The sequence below is a fragment of the Elephas maximus genome, chromosome 19 (assembly GCF_024166365.1).
Source record: "Elephas maximus indicus isolate mEleMax1 chromosome 19, mEleMax1 primary haplotype, whole genome shotgun sequence".
Lineage (NCBI taxonomy): Eukaryota > Metazoa > Chordata > Mammalia > Proboscidea > Elephantidae > Elephas > Elephas maximus.
In genome coordinates, this window is record NC_064837.1 from 68,220,383 (window position 1) to 68,245,701 (window position 25,319).

General features: G+C 53.2%; 1 protein-coding gene across 1 annotated transcript; it reads right to left on the minus strand.

Moving 5' to 3' along the window:
* Nucleotides 1–562: 562 nt before the first annotated feature.
* On the minus strand, nucleotides 563–7,651 carry LOC126063197 (BRD4-interacting chromatin-remodeling complex-associated protein-like). The gene is made up of 4 exons (XM_049861379.1): nucleotides 7,636–7,651; nucleotides 6,789–7,054; nucleotides 4,622–4,792; nucleotides 563–4,513 (listed from the first exon to the last, which is right to left on the minus strand). Exons 1-4 carry the CDS (start codon nucleotides 7,649–7,651, stop codon nucleotides 4,097–4,099), a joined length of 870 nt encoding a protein of 289 aa, XP_049717336.1. The 3' UTR covers nucleotides 563–4,096.
* Nucleotides 7,652–25,319: the final 17,668 nt, after the last annotated feature.

Here is a 25,319-nt window from a genome sequence, read left to right on the forward strand (position 1 = left end):
TGTGCCACAAAGTCTAACTTCCTCCTACCAGCAGCCCCACAGAGGATAGGCGATAACCATTATTGGGGGCACCTGGGAGTCCCTGGGGTGCAGTCAATGCACTCAGCTGCTAACTGAAAGTTTGGAAGTTTGAGTCCACTCAGAAGCGCCTCGGAAGAAAGGTCTGGCTATCTCCTGAAAATAAGCTCTTGAAAACCCTATGTACAGGGCACACATCTACTCTGACACACATGGAGTCGCCATGAGTCGGAATCGCCTGACTGGCAGCTGGTTACTGGTTGGGAAGAAGAAAGGCTGGAGCTTGAGGCTGGGGGATGGGCAAAAGTAGGGGGAAACCCAAAGCTCCCCATCACAGCTGGGGAGCCCAAGGGTCTCCCCTTGACTTTGGTCTCCAAAGTGGCATACACAGGATGATTCGTTGAGGTGGGGAGGAGAACTTTAGCGTTTAAATCTCATCCTTTTCAAATTTCTATCATTTGTGGAGATTCTACAATGCGGTAACACGTGCACAGTTGTGGATACTCAATCTACAAATAACTACACATGTGCGGGAGCTCTGAGTGCAAACATTTTTATTGGTAGGACACACGATGCAGTGCAGAGGCCACTGGTTCTTGAGGTCAGGGTCCATGTGTCATCATTTCTGTACGCCATGAACTTGCCTATTCAGTTCCCAGGCAAGGACAGCTGGATGCGGAAGGTTCCAGGTCCAGGCCCAGGGCTTGTTGTGTGTTGCCATCGTGTTGGCCCCTGACTCATGGTGACCCCATGTGCAACAGAACTGGTGGTCCTGTGTCATCCCCATGATTGGTTGTGATTGGACCGTTGTGACCCATAGGGTTCTCAATGACTGATATTTGAAATTAGATTGCCAGGCCTTTCTTCCTAGTCCTTCTTAGTCTGCAGACTACACTGAAAGCTGTTCAGCACGCTAGCAACACACAAGCCTGCCCCGACAGACGGCTGTGCGTGAGGTGCACTGGCCGGGACTGGAACCTAGGTCTCCCGCGTGGAAGGTAAGAATTCCACCAGTGAACCACCACCGCTGCCATTACCCGGTGGGCTGTTGGCATCTAAAAGTCTCAGACTGGCTTGATAAGGACCACATGTGGGATCTGAAGACCAGGAGGTGACCTGGGGGCTCAGGTCTCCCTTTGGTGGGCACTTGCTCCCACTGGGAGCAAGAGGAGACTGAGCCGCTCTGGCCTTGGAGTATAGGGGAGGGAATAGGAATGCAAGATCCCATACTCATACTTGGAATGGGAGGACAACACTTCTCACCAGCCCTAGGGTCCCTGGGGTGGGGGGGCTTCAGCAACGGAAAGCTTAATTCCGTAAGCGTTTGTCTTGTTCCTACCCCAGCCCAGGGCAGGCACTTCAGACTGTCAGGTGTTCTTGGGCTGTGGGGGTAGTTGACACAGATACGAGTGATCCTGAGTGCAGGGTGAGCCCCACGCGTCCTGGGGTGCGAAGGCCAGTGCTCACTGGGGAAGGAAGACGCTGGAAGAAAACTCCAAGGTCCTCAGTCCACCCACCAGACAGTATCTCTTGAGCACCTATAGGTTTGCCAGCCCTCGTCGGGCGTGTGGGTAGGGTCCTTCATCCCCGCTGAGGAGAGAGGACCACAGATGGGGGCCTTGGAGCCCTGGAGCTCTGGAGCCCCGTGTCCAGTCCTTACGAGAACCTGCATGGCTGGTACCACGACCCTATTTTACAGGTGAGGAGACTGGGGCTCAGGGAGGTAGAGAAGCTTGCTGTAGATAGAGAGCCAGGGTTGGAATCCATCTCTCTGAGGTCTGGCTCCACCCTTCCTCCCTATAAATGCTGGAAAGACCCACCTGGCTGTGGGTACCACAGGTGTGCGTAGAACCGACAGTAGTCACTGTCCAGTCTTTCTCATCTGCATTTGGAAATGTGCCACCTGCCTTTTAGTCTTGGCTCAGGCTGCCTCCTCTTCCAGGAAGCCTTCCCAGATTCTCCAACCCTCTGCCGGGACACACACTACTCTTTTCCCTGTTTTCTCGACACCTGGCTTGCGTCAGAGCAGCCCTCATGGCATGGCGTTGTCATGGGTCACTTGCGGCATCCCTCACTAGGCTGCGGGCTCCTGGAGGGCCAGACCCATGTTCCTTCATGGGATCCCTAGTGCAGGGCTCAGCACATAAGGGCACGGGAGAAAAAAAAGAAAACTCACTGCCAACGAGTTGATTCTGACTTGTAGCATCTCCTGAATAAGTGAGGCTGGGAAAACTGAGGACAGATGGGGAGGGGGCTTCCTTCAGAGGGTGGGAGATGAGTTGAGAGAGGAACAGGATTTATGTGGGTAGGGGGAGGAAAGCACAGGCTGCAGGGTCACAGCTCCTGCAAAGGCTGGGAGGTAGGACTAAGCCTGGCATGTGCAAGTCACCCCAGGTGGCTCCTCTGACCAGGTAGGATGGCCCAGTGGGACAGAGGACCTTGAGAGCTGACAGGGATGGGACTAGACACTGCTGTCCCTAGGGAGTCCTGGCAGGTCCCGGAGCAGGGGTGAGGCAGGGCAAGCCCTTTAGGCCAGGACAAGCCTGTGCGACCTTTCTTGGGGAGGAGGAGAGTATGCCATCCTACCTGAGTTCTTCTTACCTGAGGCCTTACAGGGTGCCAGGCGGAAAAGGTGTCCCTGCCAGGTGCATGGGGAACAGGCTGTGTGGCCTCACCCAGAGTTGAGGGTGAATTCTTCCCTGGAACCTGAGCTCAATTTTAGTTCATTGGTTCATCCATTCATTTACTCAGTAAATGTTTATTGGGCACCCAGTGGGGGCCCAGATCCTGCAGGCCCCGGGGTCGGGGGACCCTGCTGGGGCTTGGCCACTGGGGGTGCTAGCCCCACTTCCACGCTGCACTTGGGTCAAGAGCCCCTCTGCCACTTCTCCCTGGCCACACTGGGCCAAGCAAGGAGACAGCCCTCTTGGGCTTGGGGAAGGGGCTGTGGGGAGGAGCCCTTCGCGGATCCTCCCCCAGGAGCAGAGAGGGGTAGGGGTGGGCCTTGGAGGCCCCGCCTGGGCCCCACACAGGCAGCTGTTCCCGGAATGGGGGTTTTAAACTTTTTTTTTTTGTTGTTGGCGAATATGCATGTGGTCTTAATTATTTATACGCAGCACTTATCTCCCCCAAATGTTTTATCGGGATTCGGCAGATCCGCTAGAGCGAGCAGTGGAACTGGAGCGGGCGCAGGGGCGGGAGGGGACTGCAGGGCGAGCAGCAGGAGGCCGGGAAAGCGGGACGCCCCCCAAATCCAGCCCGGCCAGAACTCGTGCGGGCTGTGGGGGAAGAGAGGACCCCATGGATTAAACCATTTCAGGCACCTACTGGCGTTGGGACAGGTTTACTTAATCTCACAGGGCGCTGACCTGCGCCCGCCCCGCCAGCAGGGGGCGCCACGACCCAGGCCGGTTCCCCCCCCAGTTTGTCCCTGGAGAACGCGGTGGAGCGTGGGACCCACACCTCTCAGCAGCCACCAGGAAGGACACGAGAAGAATCCCGGCTCTTTTCTAGTGGAGGGGGGTGGGGGAAGAAAGGACCTGACCTCGGAATCTTGCACCATTAAACGGGCCTGGGCCGCCAAGTCATCTCACTTAGTCCTCACCAGCACCCGGAGAGATGGGTGGTCTTATCCTGTCCATTTTACAGATGAGGAAACTGAGGTTCAGCGTAATTACCACTCTAAGGACCTCCAGCAGAGCAGGGATTAGAGCCCACGTGAACTCCAAGGCGGTGGTCTTACCTGGCGTCGCCCCAAGGAAAACGAGCAGGGGGAGGGTAGTGCATGCCGCCTCCCTCTGCCAGGCCCCCGCGGGCCACATGGATGCCACCGGGCCACGTTTCCTAGGCACGGCCTGGCCTATGCCCTCTGCCCCCGGCCGTTGGGGCAGCGCCCCTGGAGATTCCTGGAAGCGCCTCCCGGGCACACCCCCTGATCGCACTCCCCGCCAGGGCAGCTGGAGCGCACACACCCAGCGCCTGCAGGGTTTGCAGGGAGGGGCTACCCGGATCGCTCCGCAGGGCCCCGCAGAAACTGAACTTGTAGGGCCCGGATCCCCTCCCTCCCGTAGTGTCCACTTCACTGTGCCCCGCGCGCCCCTAGCCTGGCCCGGGGTCTCCAGCCCCGCCGTGGGCTCCCGCCCGCGCAGTGCGCTCCGCACCCAGTAGTTACTGCCTCACGGCTGGGGACTGTGTCGGGCCCCCCACGGTGGGCCTCACGGAGCGTCCCCACGGGAGGTCCCGCCTGGGGGCAACCGTGGCGAGGTGGGGCGCTGGGAGGGGAGAGCCCAGGCGCCAGGAATTCCATGAGGGGTGGGGGGCGGGCAGGGGCGTTGGGATTTAAAAGCGTACCTCTCCGAGGCCTCAGGGCTGGGGTGGCCTCCCGCACCCCATTCGGGGCCTCGGGAGGCCCCCGGATTTCCTTGCAGGGGCTGAGTGTGTTTGTGTTGGGGGTGGGGAGGACTTCCTTCAACTTGCCGCCTTGGCCGGAATCTTCCTAATAGAGGCCTAGTGGGAATAAGCTCTTGCTCCCCCTCCCCGCCTCCGCCCGGTGGGGGTGGGCCGTGGTGGGGTAGTCTCATTCATGGCACCCCCTCAATTTCACCTCAGACCACGGAGTCGAGGTTCTCCTGAAGTAAAGCTCTACCACGAGGGAGATTCCGGCGAGCTCCCGGGCGGCCCGGGTAATTGGTTCATCGATTAACCCGCCGCTATGGGGGCACTTCAGCGGGGGGCGGGGCGGCTGAGTCAGGGGCCCGGCCCTTGGGTGCTGTTGCTGCGGAGAGGAGGAGAAATGGGTCACGCCAGGGTAGGGAGGGTCTCTGTGCCTCCCCGAGACGGTGAGGGTCCCCAGGAGGCAGCCTTAGGGTCCTCGGAGTGCCAACCGCCCGCTGGGCCCCCTGGGGCCCCTGGAAGAATGGGTTCCCACCAGCCAACCTGTTCCCACAGCCAGAAGTTGCCATGGTGACCCCCTCCCACCTTCAGCTACAGCTTTTCCAGTAAAACCACTGCAGAAATCCATACTTCCCGACAGGCACGCCCCCGGCCCCCCGCCCCCCACTCTGCGGGCCTGGGAGCGGCTGGGAGTTAACCCTGCGCATGCCGGCGACTGCTGTCTGGGGGGGTCAGGGTTAGAGAGCGGCTGTGGGGGCCTCGGGCAGGAGAGGAGAAGAGAGGCCGGGCAAGGCCTCCTGTCTTCTGCCTCCAGGCCCCCAGCGCTGGGCTTGGGCAACTTGGGAAGTTGGAAGGAGAGGGAGCTAGGGACTTAGGGCCTCGGAGGTGGCCTTGCTGGGGCTCCAGGGTTTCTCCCTTGGAACTGGGGGCCGTTCCAGGGGCTCCAGCCCTCACAGGTGACCCTGTATGGCGGGCCCCTGGGCCATGAGGCGCTACTCTCCGCCCTGCAGCTGCTGGCGGACCCCATTTGCCTCTCCCGTTTCCCCTTCTGCCCCCCCCAGCACAGGCCTCCTCCCTGGTCACGGAGGGGCCCGGCGTTGCCCCCACTGGCAGCCACTGAGGGAGCTTCCAGCTTCATGTCCATGGTCACTGGGCCGCTGGAGGTCTCGGTACCCTCCCCCAATAAGTGAGGATAACGACATGGGCCCATGCAAGTTTGAGGAAGAGGGGGTGCTCACGGAGGTCCAGGGCCCCTGGGACCCCCGAGGCCCCTGGCTAGGGGGGGAACTCGATCACTGGCAGCCCAGCCCCAGACCGAGAGCAGGCAGATCTCTAATTGTTCTTTCTGTGGCCCAGGATGAATAATTGAGAGGTCTTTGAAGGGAATTAATTGGCCTGCTTATTGACTGTAAATGCTTCGCTGCAGAGGACAAAGGGAAGGCCCAGCCACCTGCGTGGTTACCGCAGGCGGGGACCTTAACTACTAGGCATTTAATTTGCACCCAGGGGTCTCAGCAGGAGGCGGCTCAGCCTTTGCGTGGGACACCACCACCCCCCCCCCCCCCCCCCGCAAGGAGGGAGCTGGTGGGCTGAGCCCCACCTCCTGGTGTCTTCTTGGGGTTCTGCCCTGACTCCAAGTATGATGGGCGGCATCCCACAGCCACAGCTCTGCTCTGTCTCCCTCCCAAGAGGTAGGGTGGGCTTCCCCCCGGGGGGAAGCTGAGGGGTGGGGGTGGGGTGTCTCCCACTAGTGGAAGCCCTTCCCCCAGCATGCTGGACTCTTGTCCTGGAGGCCAGGCTCTGGGCAGGGTCCCACGACTCTACCCTGGGGACACACAGAGACCTGCCCCTGGGCCTGAGGAGGGCAGGACTCTGCTGGGACGGACGGGATGGCTTACTTGGCTGGAAACTTCTGAACTGTTAAATGGGGACTGTCGTCGTTGCTGTGTGCCACGAGTTGATTCCGACATGTAGTGACCCTACAGAACAGAGTAGAACTGCCCCATAGGGTTTCCTAGGCTGTAATCTTTACCGGAGCAAATCTCCAGGGTTTTCTCCCTCAGAGCTCCTGAACCTGCTGACCTACAGGTTACTGGCCTAGCGATTAACCATTTCACTGCCAGGGCTCCTTAGATGCGTACTAGTGATGAGTAAACATGTCCACAGTGTTTACCCTGTGCCGTGCTGGGCCCCATTGTAAGCACTTTACATGGATAGTTCCCAGTCTCCCCACATGGACCCCATGAGGGCAGGGGTGGGCTTGCTCCGGCCAGGTCCCTGTGCCTGGGTGCAATTCCTAGCCCAGATCGAGCTGTGTGGAATGGATGAGTGAACGAATGAATCTAAGGAAATACAGCGAGTGGGAAATCTGGGCTTACCCTCCCTCTGGTCTCTGGGGCCCATGCTCTGATGGGCCTCCCGGCCCCAGGAAGCAGCAATGGAAGATGGGGTGAGACACAGTTGGCTGCTGGGGCATCAGGGAAGAGTTGGGGCAGTGAGAAGCCCTGGTCCCGCTGCTGTGGCAGGTGGACTGGGCAGGAGACCGTTGTCCTGGGTCCAGATGAGGCTGCTGTAATGGGGGATGAAGCAGCTGTGACAGCCTCGAGAGATGGGGGTGGGGCGGAAGATTGTGACTTTCGTGGATCTGGGGATGAGGGGCATAGAGGCGTCCAGATGAGCCCTGGCAGCCTGGCAGATGAGGTCGTGTAGGGAGAGGCCAGGAAGCAAGGTGAACTGGCTCCTGCCTGGCAGCCCCCCAGGAGATGGGATCTACAGTGCCCTACCAGGTATCTCCTGTTCTTCCTTCCACTTCCACCCCTGCCTGCCCTGCCCTGGGAGGCTGCCTGGGTGGGCCAGGTCCATGGGCTTCCTCCACCTCTCTTTTGGGCTCAACCAGAACCCACAGGTGCTTCAACAATTATAATCGTTACACAGCCTTATAATGGCAATAGCTGACTGATACAGGGAGTGTCTCATGGAACCCAAAGTTGGGAGGCACAGTGGGAGAGCGGAGGACAGGCACTGAGTGTTTGGGGGCTCCCTCCCCAGGACTGCTGTCCAACACAGGCAGCTCCAGGTACTCTGTATGTCACCTCCAGTCTCCACACCAGTCCTGTGAGGGGTGGTCACACAGGTGACGTCCATTTCACAGGTGACTCAGCTGAGGCTCAGACGACTACCGAAGACATGAAGTTAATAGGTGCTGGCACCCAGACCTGAACCCACAGAAGTCAGACTCCATGCCTGCTGTTGCTTCTGCCTCCTCTTCCTTCCCCCTGGTTATTGCCCCTCCCACTCTTCACGGTTGCTGCCAGGGCTGATGGACAACTGACCAGGAGCTTCTGCAGGTCTCCAGAAATCTGGAACTGGAGCTGAGAAAGAGAAGCCAGCTGAATCTGAGCACAGAGAACCTGGAGGGGTTGGCAGCCACGTTGAGTGCCTTGGGGACAGAGGAAGGGGCGAGCCTGACCTGGGAGCTCTGAGACCAAGCGAGAGCTCCACCCCACCTTTGGTCCTCCCTGCAGTCCTGTCTGTGGTGGACATTGGTCCTTCTGGCTGCTTGGTGTCCAGATACCCTTCCCAATGGGAGGGAACCCAAGATGGGGCCGGGGGCGAAGTAGGGCCCCTGCTCGTTCTCCTGGCTCTGAGAGTAGATATGGGGGTGTGTTATGGATTGAACTGTATTCCCCCAAGTTTGTGTTGAAGTCCTAACTCCTGGACCAGTGAATGTGATCTTGTTTGGAAATAGGGTCTTTGAAGATGTTATCAGTTAGGTCATCCTGGAGTGGGGTGGGCCCTACTCCTATCAAGTGGTGTCCTATAAAAGAGGAGAAGAGACAGAGGATGGGTGGCCATGTGACAATGGAGTTCAGGGGCAGCTGCACGCCAGGGAACACCTGGGGCCACCAGAAACTGGGAGAGACGAGGAAGGAACTTCCCCTAGAGCCTCCAGAGAGAGCGTGACCCTGCTGACACTGTGACTTTAGACTCCCAGCCTCCAGAACTGTGAGACAATAAACTTCTGTTCCTGTAAAGTACCCAGTTTGTGGTACATGATTGTGACATCTCTATGACACTCATACAGCATGAGACCAAGTGTGCCCAACCAATGCTTCTCCCAGGGACTCTGAATGTTGAGGGTGAGACACCAGGTGAAAAGTAATTTAGGGACTGTTCCCAGGGCTGTGGCAGGGTCAGACTGCACGTGGTCAGGGGCCAGAAGTGAAGTCTTATGCAGGCCTTGGCCTCGCTCAGCTCCTGCTGGGCGCTTGTTCTCAGCTTCCCAACAATTCTGTGTTAGCCAATGTTGTTAGGTGCTGTCGAGTCGGTTCCGACTCATAGTGACTCCATGTACAACAGAGTAAAACACTGCCCAGTCCTGCGCCATCCTCACTGTCATTGTTATGCTTGAGCCCATTGTTGCAGCCACTGTGTCAATCCATCTCATTGAGGGTCTTCCTCATTTTCACTGACACTCTACCAAGTATGATGTCTTTCTCCAGATACTGATCCCTCCTGATAACATGTCCAAAGTATGTGAGAGGTAGTCTCGCCATCCTTGCTTCTAAGGAGCATTCTGGTTGTACTTCTTCCAAGACAGATTTTTTCTTTCTTTTGGCAGTTCATGGTATATTCGATATTCTTCGCCAACACCATAATTCAAAGGCATCAATTCTTCATAGGTCTTCCTTATTCATCGTCCAGCTTTCATATGCATATGAGGTGATTGAAAACATCATGACTTGGGTCAGGCGTACCTTAGTCTTCAAGGTGACAATACACCCACTCAAAATCACCAGAGAAACCTCTGTGGTTCCCAATACTGCCTAGTAAACTAACTTCCCTTGGGTTCCACAAGAAACTCCCTGTATGGGTAAGCTATTGCCGTAATAAGGTTGCCTAACAAACAACCCCACGGTCTCAGTGGCGTTCAACGGTAAGCATAAATTTTTTGCTCACATCTCTGTTGGTCTGCTGGGGTTCAGCAGGTTGGGATTAGCTGGGCTGGGCTCCAGGGTCTGGGTTGGTCCAGTGTTCTGGATTGAATTGTGTCTCCCCAAAATACGTGTTCTAAATCCTAACCTCTATGCCTGTGGTTATAATCCCATTTGGGAATGGGTTGTATTGTTATGTTAATGAAGCAGAATTAGTGTAGGGCATGTTTTGAGTTAATCTCTTAGAAAATATAAAAGGAGCTGATTAAGCAAACCTAGCTGGTGGAAGAGAGATGATAAGCCACATGAAGATCCCCCAGGAGCAGAGAAGCTCAGAGAGACAAGGACTTTCCTCCAGAGCCAACAGAAAGAGAAAGCCTTCTCCTAGACCCAGCATCCTGAATCCGGACTTCTAGCCTTCTAAACTATGAGAAAATAAATTTCTGTTTGTTAAAGCCACCCACTTGTGGTATTTCTGTGATAGCAGCACTAGATAACTAAGACATCCAGGTTTGCTCCACAAGTTTCTCATCAGGCTACCCGGGGCATTCTTTCCATGGCTAGTTCAGGAAAGCAAGTTCATTGGACAAGAACATTCCAAGCTTCCACTCACTGCACATCCGCTAACCTCCCATTGGCCAAAGCAAGCCCCATGGCTGTGCCCAAAGTCAAGGGGGGGAAGGGTGCCCTACCCACCTTGAGGCTGTGATGGGGCCTAACCAGTACTGGTTGCCATCTAGTGGATTCCAACTTATGGCGACCCCATGAGTGTCAGAATAGAGCTGTGCTCCGCAGGGCTTTCAATGGCTGGCTTTTCAGAAGTAAGTTGCCAGACTTTTCTTCCGAGGCACTTCCATGTGGACTTGAACCTCCAACCTTTTGGTTAGCAGCTGAGCACATTCACCGTTTGCAGCACTCAGGGACATGGCAAGGATATGGATGCATAATTTTATTACAAGAGAGTGGAGAAGTGGAGTTGATAATCCAACCCCTTTTTGACTTAAGCTGGTTTGAGATGGCTTTCTTTTTCTTACAACTGGTACTGGTTAGGGAAGGTTCAGCTGCTGTAACAAGAGAGCCAAGTGGCATAGAGAGAAGTTTATTTCTCTTTGATGTTACAGGCTAGTGTGGGTGCTTCCAGTCAGCAGGCAGTTGTTCCCCCATCGGGGATCCAGGTGGTTAGCGGCAGTGCCATCTCAAGCTTCCAAGGCTACTCTGCTCATTGCCAGCCCAGCCCTGGGAAAGAGAGAAGCAAGAGGACCACCTGCGGGAATTACTGGGTCAGGCAAACGCTGCTGCTACCTTCTACCCAGGGAATTTGATCACGGGCCGCACAAGCTGCAGGACGAGCTGGGAAGCAGGTGCCTGGCTGGGCAGCCACGCTCTCTGTTGCTTCCAGAGAGGGAGAGGACATTTACGGTGGAGCCAGCTGTCTACACTACATAACCCGCATAGTTCCAGCTGGAAAAGCTCCTCCACTGCTTCGTCTTGCACTGACTCAGGAAATCCCAGTAGGTTTGAGGATCCTTCGGTAAGGTGGGGGGCTGCTGGGAGGCTCACATGCCCAAGGTTGCTAATGTGACCAGCGTGGTCCTGCCAAGGAAGGAGGTTGTGGTCTCGCATCTTTGGAGGGCGAGTCCTTCAGCGCACCAGGGTTAACAGGTACGGTGGGTTGAATGTTGTTGTTGGGTACCGTCGAGTCCATTCCAACTCATGGCGGCCCCATGTGTCAGAGCAGAACTGCCCCATAGGGTTTTCTTGGATATAATCTTTATGGGAAGGAGGCTTGATGGTGCAGTGGTTAGAATGCTTGGCTGCTAGCCTAAAGGTTGTAGGGAGAAAGATGGGGCCGTTGGCTTTTGTTAGCTTTGGGGCAGTTCCGCTCTGTCCTATGGGGTTGCTATGAGTTGGGTTAATCTTTATGGAAGCAAATTGCCAGATCTTTTCCCTTGGAGCCACTAAAAATTTCGGTTAATAACTGAGTGTTTAACTGCTGTACCACCAGGGCTCCTAGTGGGTTGAATAGTGTCCCCTAAAAAGATATTCTAAGTCCTAACCCCTGGAACTTGCGCACATGACCTTGTTTGGACAAAGGGACTTTGCAAATATAATTAAGGTAAGGATCTCAAGATGATATCATCCTGGATATAGGATACCTGTTGCTGTTGAGTTGATTCTGACTCATAGCGACCCTATAGGACAGAGTAGAACTTCCCCATAGGGTTTCCAAGGAATGCCTGGTGGATTTGAACTGCCGACCTTTTGGTTAGCAACCGTAGCTCTTAACCACTAGGCCCCAGGGTTTCCCCTGGATATAGAGTGGGCCTTAAAACCAATGACAAGTGCCGTTACATGAAAAAGGAGGGAGATTTGAGACACAGAGACATTGATGAAGAGAAGGCCACGTGACGATGAAGGCAGAGATGGAGTGATGCTGCCACAAGCCAAGGAATGCCAGGAGCCACCAGAAGCTGAAAGAGACAAGGAACGAGCCTCCCCTAGAGCCTGCTGATGACTTGAATTTGGACTTCTGGCCTCCAGAGCTGTGAGGGAATAAATTTTTGTTGATTGTGATGGCAGCCACAGGAAGCTGAGACATGGACGCCTGGACCGGAGATGGTACACAGGTGGGTTGAAGCCTGAGTCTGCCACCGCTGAGCCTTCCTCTCCTGCCCAGACTTCCGGAGACAAGGAGCCCCCCTCCACCCCCAGCCATCTGTGCCTCTCTGGCCCCATCTGAGGCCCCAATGAGCTGACCCAGCCAGCTCGCTTGGCGTTGTGCCTGCAGCCTGAGCCCTCCTTGGCCGAAGGCTTCTCCCTCTTGGATGGCAGTTCGCCCTGTAGTCCTGGCTAACGTGGGCTGAGAGCCAGACCCATGCTCCTTGCCGTCCTGGCCCCACCTTCCAACAATCCAGGGAGGTGCCCACTGCAAGTGAGGAGGCTCAGGTCCAGGGCTGTCGGGAGACTTGCCCAAAGATGCACATCTAGGGTGCAAAGGCAGGCCTGTGCCTGAGCTGTAGGGTGGTCCAGGGTACCGACACTGGGACTGGGGCCCTGCTGTGTCCCTGGACATCACCCGGCCACTGCCCAGGAAGGCCTGCCCTCTCCCCCAAGACCTGGGCAACCCTGGCCAGGGGGCACTGAGATGGGGCATCTGGAGGCTGATAGCTTCTTGGAAAAGGGGAGGTTTTACCCAAAAGGGCTGTTGTGGCAACTTAAAAAAACAAGCTTCCTTCCTTCTGGTAAGGAGGGGCAGAGAAGGAAGAGGCCACAGGTTGGCTGCTGCCCAGCCCCGGCTCACCAGTGACATTGGGCTGTGCAGTCAGCTAGACGTGGGTTCAAGTCCTTCTCCTTGGCTTGAGCTGAGTGACCTGGGCATGTTATGCCACCTCTCTGTGACCTGGAGGTGCTGCGTGGATAGAATGGGACCCCTTTGGGGCAGTGTGGGGCTGTGGGGGGTCAGGGTGGAATAAGGAGTGCCATCCCAGGCCCAGCCGGCATCACCCACCCACCACACTCTGTTCCTTCTACCCCCACAGCCTCTCAGCAGCATGGAGGTCATGGTCCCCTCCTGCAGATGAGGGCACTGGCCTTCAAAGCAGGGCTGCGTGACTTCAGATCCTGCGGGAGCGGGGGGGCTTGGGGGGGGGACAGGGCCCAGCAGGCTTCCAACCGCCCAGGTGTCCACGGGCCCAACCCACCCTTGGCCAGCCCCACCCCTGCTGTTGCTCCCGTGGTGGTCCAAGAGCCTGGGCCTTAGGCCTGTGTCCTACAAGGCAGGGTGACCATAGAGGAGGCCCTGCAGAGCCAGCTGGGCACAGATGCCCACCTCCTGCCCACCCCCAGGGCCTCAGGGCCCCAGGAGGCCACCTGGAGCAGGAGCCAAGAAGGGGCCCAGCTGGGGAGGCGGGAAAGGCTGGGCCTGTGGGAGGGACAGAGGGGCCGCTGGGGAGGGTACTTACCAGCAGGCAGCTCCGCTGAGACCCCAGGAGGGTTCCTCATTTCCAGTAAGGATAGACGTGGGGTGAGGGGAGGTGGCCCCTTGGTGCCAGCTTCCTTCCAGCAGCCTCTCGGCTCCTCCAGGCTCCCAAGCTGCCCATCCTCCTTCCCTCAGTCCCTCTCCCTCCCCTACCCCTTCCAGCCCATCCCACTAACCCCTCCAAGAAAGGTGGGAAGAGCTGGGGCCAGCTCAAGCCTAGTCAGGCTGGACAGCCTGAGGTGGCATGGTCACTCTCAGGTACAACAGGGAGAAGTGGAGACCAGGGCAGCTCCAGCCAGGGACCCTCCATGTCCTCCCCCAACCTGGCCACCAGCCCAGACACCTTCCCAGCCATGCCTGAGCAAACACCTGCCAGTGGGGGTGTCAGGGCTGGCCCTGCTCAGCTGTCCGGAAAAGCTGTCCCCCGCCTGCCCTGGGGCGGGGGGTGGGGTGCCCTTTGGCCTCTCTTCAGGGCCAGACATCAAGGAGAACTTTCCCAGCCATGGGGGCTGGGATCTTCTCCAGAACATCTGCAATTCTGGGTGACCCTGGCCCCTCACCTCCTGTGGAGCCCAGACACAGGGGAGGGGCAGGGCGGCCCTCTGAGTGCTGAGCTGACACCCTCTTCCCTGCCCCCTCTGTTCCCTTCTTCCCATGTCCTCGCTCCTCACATTCAGGGGCTCATGGTGGAGGGGCACTGTGGTACAAGCAGTGGAGCCACTTGGGGTAGGTGTTTGGGCAGGTGCCCGGGCCTACAGGGCGGCCCCCTTTCCCAGAAAGAGGAAGGGAGGAGCAGCATCTGGGGACTAGAAGCTCCACCCTGTGACCTGGTCACTGGGAGTCAGGCCAGAAACGGGTGGAGACGGTCCCTGAGGAGCCCTGGTTGGGGGGGACTTCTCCCTTCTGAGCTGCAGGGGCCAGCCCTGCGAGGGGACCGGTGCTCATCCCCCCGGCACTCACCTTCTTTGGTCCAGCATGGCCAGTGAAAGAGCCCAAGCCTCCCTTGTCCCCAGGGCCGCTCAGTAGCCTCTGGCCTCTGGCCTCTGGCTGGCACCCCTGCTCTGAGCTCCTGCAGGCCCCAGCCCCACCCTGCCAGGCCTGACTCCCCAGGGGCCCCAAGCTCCAGTCCTGATACCAAGAGGAGCTGCATGTAGGGGAACACAGAGGGTCTGTAAACTACAACAGGAGGTCCACGGGCCAGAGGTGTTTATGCAAATCACCACACAAATAAGGCCACGCCCCAGCAGTCACACCCACACCAGGTGGGTGAGCACTGCCACTGTAACCCCATACCTGCAGCCGCTGGCCTCTCCATCACCAGCAGCAGGGAAGCAGGGCGCCTACTGCACCCAGGGGCTCCATGCCACCACTGCTTTCGGACACATTAATCTTGACTGGAAGTGAGCAGTAGGGAAAGGGGGCAGACCACCACCAGGTGAGTGGATGGGATAGATGGTGCCCAGAATGAAGGATGGTAGGACCTCCCCACACAAATGCATGTGGTACCCGTAGGGCCAGGGTGAAAGCAGTTCCCTCCTTTCCTTGCTTCTTTATTCAGTAACTATTTACTCAGAGCCCTCTGGGAGCCGGTCTGTTCTAGGGGCTGGGACAGAGGAGTGTGTGAAATGCCTGCCCTCTGGAGCTTCCTGTCCAGTGGGGAAATGGAAAAGCACACGGTGAGTCAGTAAAGTTGAACCCTTGTTAGGAGGTGCTGAGTCCCCTGAAGGGAAAAGGTGAGATGGGGGGAGGGGGAAGAATGGCTATAGAATTAAACAGGGTGGTTAGGGCAGCTCCTGGAATGGGTGAGGGTTGAGCCAGGATTGGAAGGAGGTGAGGAATCAAGCCAAGCAGGGAACCTGGTATGGTGGTTAATCTTGTATGTCAACGTGGCTAGGCAATGGTGCCCAGTTATTTGGTCAAACACTAGTCCAGATGCTGTTATGAAACAGTTATGTGTGATTAAGTTAGCTGGTCTTAAGGAAAGCAAATTACCTCCATAATGTGGGTAGGCCTTGTCCAATCAGTCAAAGGTCTTTCTTAGGAGCAAAAACGGAGTTTTCCCTAGGGTGTGTTCTGCCTCTAGGCAATAAATAGACATCTTGCCAGAACCCTCTCACTCTTCCTGTTGCCAGACTTACGGATTCTGGGACGCTAGCCTGCAGGAGTCTCCAGCCTGCCCTCTAACCTACTTCTGAAAATTAGCCAATGAAAACCTTAAGGGTCACAACAGAACATTGTCCCACTCACCCGCTTTGGACACGTCATCAGTAGGGGTCAGTCGCTGGAGGAGGACATCATTTTTGGTGAAGTAGATGGCCAGCAAGGGAGACCCTCCATGAGCTGGACTGGCACGGTCGCCACAGTGACTGACGTGAACATGTGATTGTAAGGATGACAAAGGACCAGGCAAGGTTTTGTTCTATTGTACGTAAGTCGCCATGAGTCAGCGTTGACCTGACGGCAGCAATCTATCAGCACCCCTTACCTCTCCTTACTCAAAGCCGTGGGGATGCCAAGAATGCCCCTTCTCAGTGCCCATTGGTTGCCCCAATTCTGAGCCCACAAAGGTCCCCTGAGTCCTCTCTCCTCCCCCACCTCCCTCTTTAGCTCCAGCAGTTCTTCCTGTAAGGAGTTCAATTCCACCTAAAACCAAAAAAGCAAACCCATCGCTGCCGAGTGGATTCCAATTCCTAGCGACCCTATAGGACAGAGTAGAATTGCCCCATAGGGTTTCCGAGGTGTGGTCTTTACAGAAGCAGGCTGCCACATGTTTCTACCACAGAGTGGCTGGTGGGTTTGTAAGGCAGACCTTTCAGTTAACGGCTGAGCACTTAACCACTTCAGCACCCGGACTACTTTCAGTCCCACCTAGCGTTGCCAAATTTAGCAAAACAAAAAGCCAAACCAAACTAAGACAGCTTGTCTATCTGAATTTCAAATACAACAGATTAACTTTTTAGCATAAGTATAGTCCAAGCAATGTTTGGGATATACTTATACTAAAAAATTGCTGTTTAACGGATTGTGCGGTGTTGTATCTGGCAACCCTAGTCCCACCCTGCCCCCACTTCCCCTTGGCCATCTGGAGGAACTGCTTCAGCGCCTCAGCCACAGACTTCTCAAGGCTGAGGCTGCGTTTATCATCACATCTTTCCTGGGGCTGAGACTGCTTCTTCTTTTGGCATTTTATAGTTTTACAAGTGAGGCAGTAAAAAACGCTTGTCGGCAGGATGACTGGAAATTTCACTACAAAGGGACTCATTTGTTTTATTTCTGGTTTAGTCAAAGACAAATAAAATGGACTCCCAGTAAGGCTCCTCAGCTTTGGAGTATGAACTTGGTGTTAGCAGCACCTGCCTGAGCTCCCTCGCAGCCAAGAGCGGGGTTACTGTTTGTGTTTTGGGCACAGCAGTAAGCTTTATTCCTGGTCATCTTGCTGCAGTGGGGTTTTGGGATTTTACAGTTATTATCGCAGTAGAATTTATATTCCACAGAATAATGACACTATTCTGCTACTAAAGGGATTATTGTTTTTGTTTGTTGGTGTTTTAAAGCCATGGAAATAAAATTTACTCCCAATAATACAACTATAATTTTTATGTCTCTAAAACTGACCATAAATAACAACTCTAATATAGGGTGCCTGTAAACACACAAGCATCCTTCTCGGAAAAGGTGAGCTTGAAGTTGCTATCCTGATGGGACCCTGTGGGTGAGGAGCCCAGCCTGTCTGTTAGGGTTCCCTGCGCCTTGGTATGGAAACCCTCGTGGTGTAGTGGTTAAGTGCTATGGCTGCTAACCAAAATGCTGGCAGTTCGAATCAACCAGATGCTCCTTGGAAACTCTGTGGGGCGGTTCTACTCTGTCCTATAGGGTCGTTGTGAGTTGGAATCAACTCGATGACAATGGGCTTTTTGGGGCTTTGGTATCAGCCAGAGGACTTCGAAAGGATGAAGCAACTCTTCACAGGCTGCTGGGAGGGAATAGCCAGTGACTGGACATTAACTGAAGCAAGCCTTGTGATCTGTGAAATGGGTACAAAGAGATGAATCCAAAGGGTCGGTTGTGAGCATGGAAGACAGTACCTACAAGTGGAGGGCCTTCCCTGTGTGGTAACTGTATCCGTTTCCTGGCACTGCCGTAGTAATGACCTCAAACCTGGTGGCTTAAACAACAGAAATGGATTCTCAGCCTAGAGGCTGGAAGTCAGAAGTCAAGGTGTTGGCAGGGCTGTGTTCCCTCTGAAGGCTCTCAGGGAGAGCCCTTCCTTGCCCCTTCCTGCTTCTGGTGGCTCCAGGCTTCCTTGGCTTGTGGCAGCATCACTCTGTCTCTCCCTCTGTCTTCATGTGGCCTTTTTCTCTGTGGCTGTCTACTCTTCTGTGTCTCCTAAGGACCCTTGTCATTGGATTTAGGGCCCTCTCTAAAAAAAAAAAAAAAAAAAACTTTTTTTTTTCTAATCCAGATCATCTCATCTTGAGGCCCTTAATTACATCTGCAAGTACCCTTTTTCCAAATAAGTTTCCAGGTGGACATACCTTTTGGGGGGCCAGTTCAACCCATTACAGTTATTATTACTACAGCCAGCTGAGAGGTAAAATGGGAAAATTGAGAAGCACCACCCGAAGGATGTGTACTCTGTTGGGGGGGTACCTGGCCCCTTCAGCCTGGTCTCTTCCTATCCCCACCCTGCCCCCTGTTACACTCCAGCAGGGATGAGCTGCCTAGAGTCCAGAACATTCCAGGCAGCTTCAGCCTTCGAGCGCTAGCCCATGCCGCTCCTCCTAGACTGCCCTTCTCCTCCCCTTTGCCTGGAAATGACAACCCACCCTCTCTTCTGGCTCTGACATCAAGGGCTGCAGGATGCCCTCCTGGGCTCACCCCCACCCACCAAACTCATCCCCCACCCCCAGGTCTGAAAGTGGGGTGAGCCCTGGGGTGTCCCTGTTGCTTGAATGAATGAATGAGCAGAAGGCAGTGTCCAGGCGTGGCTGGCAGCTGGGACAGAGCCCGGACCCCTTAGGATTCTGCTGCTGCCCAGGCAGAAGGTACCAGGTTTCCACTGCTTACAGCAAAGGTTAGACAAGTCAGGCCTATGGAGTGGCTTCTGTTTCTGGGGCCACTAGGGGGAGACCTTCGCGGCCCAGCCCCCTGCTTACAGAGTCTTCCCGAGAGAGGGGTAGGCTGAGGGGGTGTGTGCGCCTTGTGTAAGAGAGAGAGTGTGTGTGGGGGGGTGTGACTGTGAGAGGGCTGTGAATCTGACAGTGTGTGTGAATGTCAGAGGGTTGTGAGTATGAGAGTTGTGAGTGTAAGTGTGAGAGTGTGTGTGTCAGAGGGTTTGGGTATGAAAGAGTTGTGAGTGTGAGTGTGAGCATGTGTGTGTGAGAGGGTTGTGAGTGTGATGTGTGAGTGTGTGGGTATGTGTCTGTGGCATGTGAGCGAGAGTGTGAATGTGTGTGTAATTGTGTGGGTGTATGAATGTGGTGTGAGGGTTTGTGTGGGTGTGTAAGAATGTGTCTGTTGTGTGTCAGCAAGAGTGTGTGAATGTGTGTGTAATTTCTGTGTGTATCTCTGGGTGTGTGAATGTGGCCTGAGGGTTTGTGTGGGTGTGTGAGTGTGTGTGTCCTATCTGGTGATAGTTGGGGCTGGTCTGGCTTCCAGGGGGTGGAGAAGGTCTGTAGAGACTTAAAAAAAGAGACTTAAGGAGCCCTGGTGGTGGAGTGGTGAAGCACAGGTCGGCGGTTGGAACCCACCAACCATTCCATGGGAGCAGAATGTGGCAGTCTGCTTCTGTAAAGATTTACAGTCTCGGAAACCCTATTGGGCCATTCTACTCTGTCCTGTAGGGTCACTATGAGTCAGAATCAACTTGATGGCAATGGGTTTTGGGGTTTTTAGTAGGGTTACAAGGAGCCCATGGAGCCCTGGACGCACAGTGGTTAAGCACTCGGCTGCTAACCAAAAGGTCGGTGGTTCAACCCACCAGTCACTAGGTGGGAGAAATGACCTGGTGATCTGCTCCTATAAAGATTATAGCCTAGGAAACCCTATGGGACAGCTCTACTCTGTCCTATAGGGTCACTATGAGTCAGAATCAACTCAACGGCAACAGGTTTTAGGCAAGACTTGGAAGCTGGGGGTGAGGAGATGTGACCGGGGTGACATCGGGGCAGGGAGAATAGCAAATAAGAACCACAATGACACCAATGGCATCTTTACACGCCTGGTGCTACTCTAAGCATTCCGTATATATTTTGACAAATAGTTCTATAGGCCACCCACCATACAGATGAAGAAACTGAGGTCCAGAGAGGCTGATGAACTAGCTCAAAGCTATACCTTAGGGAAGGCCAGAGGGTGTGTGTGTCTCAGTGTGAGTGTGATGTGTGTATGCATGTGGTGCGTGTATGTGTGTGTGTACGTATGTGTGTGGGATATGTGTACTTGCGTGGGGTATGTGTGCACCTGTGATATGTGTGTTGTGCATGTATGTGTGTCTATGTGTGGGGGATGTGTGTGTATGTGGTGTGTGAGTGTGTGTGTCGGAAAGTGAGTATGAGTATGGTGTGTGGAGGTGGGTGTGAGAGGGTGAGTATAGTGTGATGTATGAGTGTGGGTGTGGGTGTGTGAGTACATGCTGGGATTTGCACCTGGCAGAGGAGCTGGGCTCCAGAGTCCTCAGGAGCACTGTCTGCTGGGAGGAGGAGTTGCCTCCCGACACAGCCGGGGCAGCTGGAGCTGGCCCTGTGGGGCCCCTTGGGCTGGCTTGGATTCCAGCCCTGCTGCCTGCCAGCTAACTGTCCTAGAGCAAGTCCTTCACCTCTCTGAGCTTCACTGTCTCACAGGGTTGTTTGGAGGTTTAATGGGAAGAACGGGAAATGAAGAACACTTCATTGTGCTTATGCAGAACCTGTACATAGACCAAGAGAGATTCATTCAAACAGAACAAGGAGATACTGCATGGTTTAAAATCAGGAAAGGTGTGTGTCGGGGTTGTGTCCTTTCACCGTATTTATTCGATCTGTATGCTGAGTAAATAATACAAGAAGCTGGGCTATATGAAGAAGAACGGGGCATCAAGTTTGGAGGAAGACTCACTAACAACCAGTGTTATGCAGATGACACAACCTTGCTTGCTGAAAGAGAAGAGGACTCGAAGCACTTACTAATGAAGATCAAAGACCATAGCCTTTAGTATGGATTACATCCCAACATAAAACAAAGATCCTCACAACTGGACCAATAAGCAACATCATGCTAAATGCAGAAAATATTGAAGTTGTTAAGAATTTGATTTTACTTAAAACTACGGTCAACGCCATGGAAGCAGCAGGCAAGAAATCAAATGACTTATTGCACTGGGCAAATCTGCTGCAAAAGACCTCTTTGAAGTATTAAAAAGCAAAGATGTCACTTTGAGGGCAAAGGTGCTCTTGATCCAAGCTATGGTGTTTTCAGTCGCCTCTTATGCACGAGAAAGCTGGACGATGAATAAGGAAGATGTATGAATTGATGCCTTTGAATTGTGGTGCTAGAGAAAAGTATTGAATATACCATGGACTTCCACAAGAACAAACAAACCTATCTTAAGTAGCACAGTCAGAATGTTCCTCAGAAGCGAGGATGTTGAGACTGTCTCATGTACTTTGGACATGTTATTAGGAGGGACCAGTCCCTGGAGAGGGATAGTATACTTGGTAAAGTAGAAGGTTGGCAAAAAAGAGGAAGACCCTCAACAAGATGAATTGACACAGTGGCTGCAACAAGGGGCTCAAACACAGCAATGAGTGTGAGAATGGCGCAGGACGGGGCAGTGTTTCCTTATGTTGTACATAGGGTTGCTATGAGTTGGAACTGGCTCGACAGCACCTAACAACAACAGTAACAACCAAAACACGGTTTGTAAAGGGCCTAGCACACACTCAGTGCTCAGTAATGAAATAACTGTGAGCGCATGGGCCATCGCCGAAATCCAGGCTTCTTGACTCCACCCTTCCTCTCAGCGTGGTGAAGACCACTCAGATTTTCCCACAAGTCCTCGTCAGGACCTTGGCATGAAGCCACAGGGCCTTTGCATATACTGTATGTGCACCTCAGATGCCCGTTAGAATGTTGCTGCCCCCTCACCTGGACTTGTGTTCTCTCCCTCCCTCTGTGCAGGGCTGGCTTGATGTTATTAGGTCAGGCACACAGATTCCGTGCTCAGAAACACCCCACGCAATCTCGTACCCAGAAAACTACTGGAACTAATAGAAGCGTTCAGCAAAGGATCAGGATACAACATAAACATACAAAAATCAGTTGGATTCCTCTATACCAACAAAGAGAACATGGAAGAGGAAATCACCAAATCAATACCATTTACTATAGCCCCCAAGAAGATAAAATACTTAAGAACAAATCTAACCAGAGACGTAAAAGACCTATACAAAGAGAACTACAAGACATTACTGCAAGAAACCAAAAGAGACCTACATAAATGGAAAAACATACCTTTCTCATCCATAGGAAGACTCAACACTGTGAAAATGTTCATTCTACCCAAAACTATCTACAGATACAATGCAATCCTGATCCAAATTCCAATGGCATTTTTTAATGAGATGGAAAAACAAATCACCAACTTCCTATGAAACGGAAAGAGGCCCCTAATAAGTAAAGCATTACTGAAAAAGAAGAACAAAGTGGGAGGCCTCGATCTACCTGATTTTAGAACCTATTATGCGGCCATCGTAGTCAAACAGTCTGGTACTGGTACGACAACAGCTACATAGACCAATGGAATAGAATTGAGAACCCAGACATAAATTCATCCACTTATGAGCAGCTGATATTTGACAAAGGCCCGAAGTCCGTTGATTGGGGAAAAGACACTCTCTTTTACAAATGGTGCTGGCAGAACTGGATATCCATATGCAAAAAAAGAAACAAGACCCATACTGCACACCATGCACAAAAACGAACTCAAAATGGATCAAAGACCTAAATATAAAGTCTAAAATGATAAAAATAATGGAAGAAAAAATAGGCACAACGTTAGGAGTCCTAATACATGGCACAAAGGGTATGTAAAACATTACTAACAATGTACAAATGCCAGAAGAGAAATTAGATAACTGGGAGCGCCTAAAAATCAAACACTTAGGCCCATCCAAAGACTTCACCAAAAGAGTAAAAAGACAACCTACAGCCTGAGAAAAAATTTTTGGCTATGTCAAGTCCAATCAGCATCTACTCTCTAAAGTCTACAAAAAGATACTACAAAACCTCAACAACGAAAAGACAAATAACCCAATTAAAAAATGCACAAAGGATATGAACAGGCTCTTCACCGAAGAAGACATTCAGGTAGCTAACAGATACACGAGGAAATGCTCCTGATCAGTAACCATTAGAGAGATACAAATCAAAACTACAATTAGATACCATCTAACCCCAACAAGGCTGGCACTAATCTAAAAAAAACACAAAATAATAAATGTTAGAGAGGTTGTGGAGAGACTGGAACACTTACACACTGCTGGTGGGAATGTAAAATGATACAACCACTTTGGAAATTGATTCGGCGCTTCCTTAAAAAAGCTAGAAATAGAACTACCCTACAATCCAGCAATCCCACTCCTTGGAATGTATCCTAGAGAAATAAGAGCCCTCACACAAATAGATATATGCACACCCATGTTCATTGCAGCACTGTGTGCCATAGCAAAAAGACGGAGACAACCTAGGTGCCTCTCAAAGGATGAATGGATGAACAAATTATGGTGTATTCACACAATGGAATACGACGCAATGTTAAAGAACAACAATGAATCCGTGAAACATCTCATAACATGGAGGTATCTGGAAGGCATTATGCTGAGTGAAATTAGTCACTAAAGGACAAATATTGTACGAGACCACTACCATAAAAACTGAAGAAAAGGTTTAAACACAGAAGAAAATATTATTTGATGGTTATGAGAGTGGGGAGGGAGGGAGAGGAGAATTCACTAGATAGTAGTCAAGAATTATTTTAGGTGAAGGGAAGGACATACACAATACAGGGGAAGTCAGCACAACTGTACTAAACCAAAAGCTAAGAAGTTTTCTGAATACAACGAAACACTTCGAGGGACAGAGTACCAGGGGCGGGGGTCTGGGGACCATGGTTTCGGGGGACATCTAGGTTAACTGGCATGACAAAGTTTATTAAGAAAATGTTCTGCATCCCACTTTGGTGAGTGGCATCTGGGGTCTTAAAAGTTAGCAAGCAGCCATCTAAGGTACATCAATTGGTCCCAACCCAAACCATCTGGAGTAAAGGGGAAGGAAGAATACCAAAGACACAAGGAAAATATGAGCCCAAGAGACAGAAAGGGCCACATAAACCAAGACTCCATCAGCCTGAGACTGGAAGAACTAGATGGTAACCGGCCACCATCAATGACTGCACTGACAGGGAACACGACAGAGAGTCCCTGATGGAGCAGGAGAAAAGTGGAGTGCAGAACTCAAATTCTAGTAAAAAAAGCCAGACTTAATGGTCTGACTGAGACTGGAGGGACACCAGAGGACTCTCTGTTAGGCTAAAACAAAAACCATTCCCGAAGCCAACTCATCAGACAAAGATTAGACTGGACTGTAAGATATAAAGTGATACTTGTGAAGAGTGTGCTTCTTAGCTCAAGTAAACACATGAGACCAAGTGGGCAGCTCCTGTCCAAAGGGAAGGTAAGAATCCAGAGGGGAACAGGAGCAGGCTGAATGGACACGGGGAATACAGGGTGGAGAGGAGGAGTATGCTGTCACATTCTAAGGAGAGCAACTAGGGTCGCATAACAATGTGTGTATAAGTTTTTGTAAGGGAAACTGATTTGAATTGTAAATTTTCACTTAAAGCACAATAAAAAAGTAAAAAAAAAACCACCCCACGCTCAGTGTCATGCTCTGCTGTGGTCATCTTGAAATTCTTCCTGCCTTTTGAACAAGGCCGCACATTTTCACCTTGCCCTGGAAATTGTGTATCTACTGTTTCCGTCAAGGAGCCATGGTGGCACCGTGGTTAAGCACTTGGCTGCTAACCCAACGGTTGGCATTCGAATCCACCCAGCAATTTCACAGGAGAAAGACCTGGCAATCTGTTCCCAGAAAGATTACAGCCTAGCAAACCCTATGGGGCAGTTCTACTCTGTCACATGGGGGCACTATGAGTTGGAATGGGCACCTAACTTCAGTAACAGTTGCTGCTATCCTTGCCCGTCTCCCGAGTCATCAGGGTGCACCAGGCAAGGGGCGACCTCCCAGAGATAAAGGAGTACAGAGAAAGCCAGGAGAGGCCCTGGAAACTGCTAGGATGCTTATCAGCAGCCCCCGCTGCGGAGTGCCCCCTCCTCCGAGGGGCCAACCCTCAGCTCTTGGGCACATCTTAGTTGCTCTCTGAGTCAGTTGCTATCCCTCAAATTCACTGCAGTTTGAAGATTTGAGGTCACCAGCTGTAACACCTGGAGTGTCAGCAGGGGACCCCGTGGTAGGGGTCTTATCCAGGCCAGTCAGCCCCCCATCTGTTAGACTTTCTGGGGCTCACCCCCACCCCTGGTTCTCCTGGGAAGGGGTGCTCAGGTAACCTTGTCTGAGCCTCACCACATGCAATTCTGCATGGAAAGGACAATTATCACGCTCAGAGCAGGGGCCTCTGTCCCCAGCCCCCTTCAGGGACAGCAGGCTCCACCTTCCACAACCTCTCAGAGTACCCATGGGGTCCACGCTTCAGGCAGCCAAGCCTCTCATCCTTCACCCTGGCTCCTGGGCTGGGGCCTGCCCTCAGCAGGCGGCCTTCTGAGAACAGGTATGTCCTGGCCCTGCAGGGAGGCTGGAGCTCCAGTCTGGCTGGAGAACTCTCTGAGGTCTACCCTGGGTGGGCAGGGCCCTGGCTTCTAGGCTTTCTCTGAGTGCTAAGGGCACGTCACCAGATGCAGACCACCGAGGTGTGGATCTAGAAGGCCGCGGAGCAGGAAGGG

What these genes read in the sequence shown, in the direction of transcription:
- LOC126063197 (XM_049861379.1), bottom strand. An exon ending in CCCCAGAGACCAGAGGGAGG is followed by an intron (nt 4,793 to 6,788) that starts GTAAGCCCAGAT and finishes TCCTCTCCGCAG; the next exon opens with CAACAGCACCCAAGGGCCGG. An exon ending in CCTCGACTCCGTGGTCTGAG is followed by an intron (nt 4,514 to 4,621) that starts GTGAAATTGAGG and finishes GGCCTCTATTAG; the next exon opens with GAAGATTCCGGCCAAGGCGG.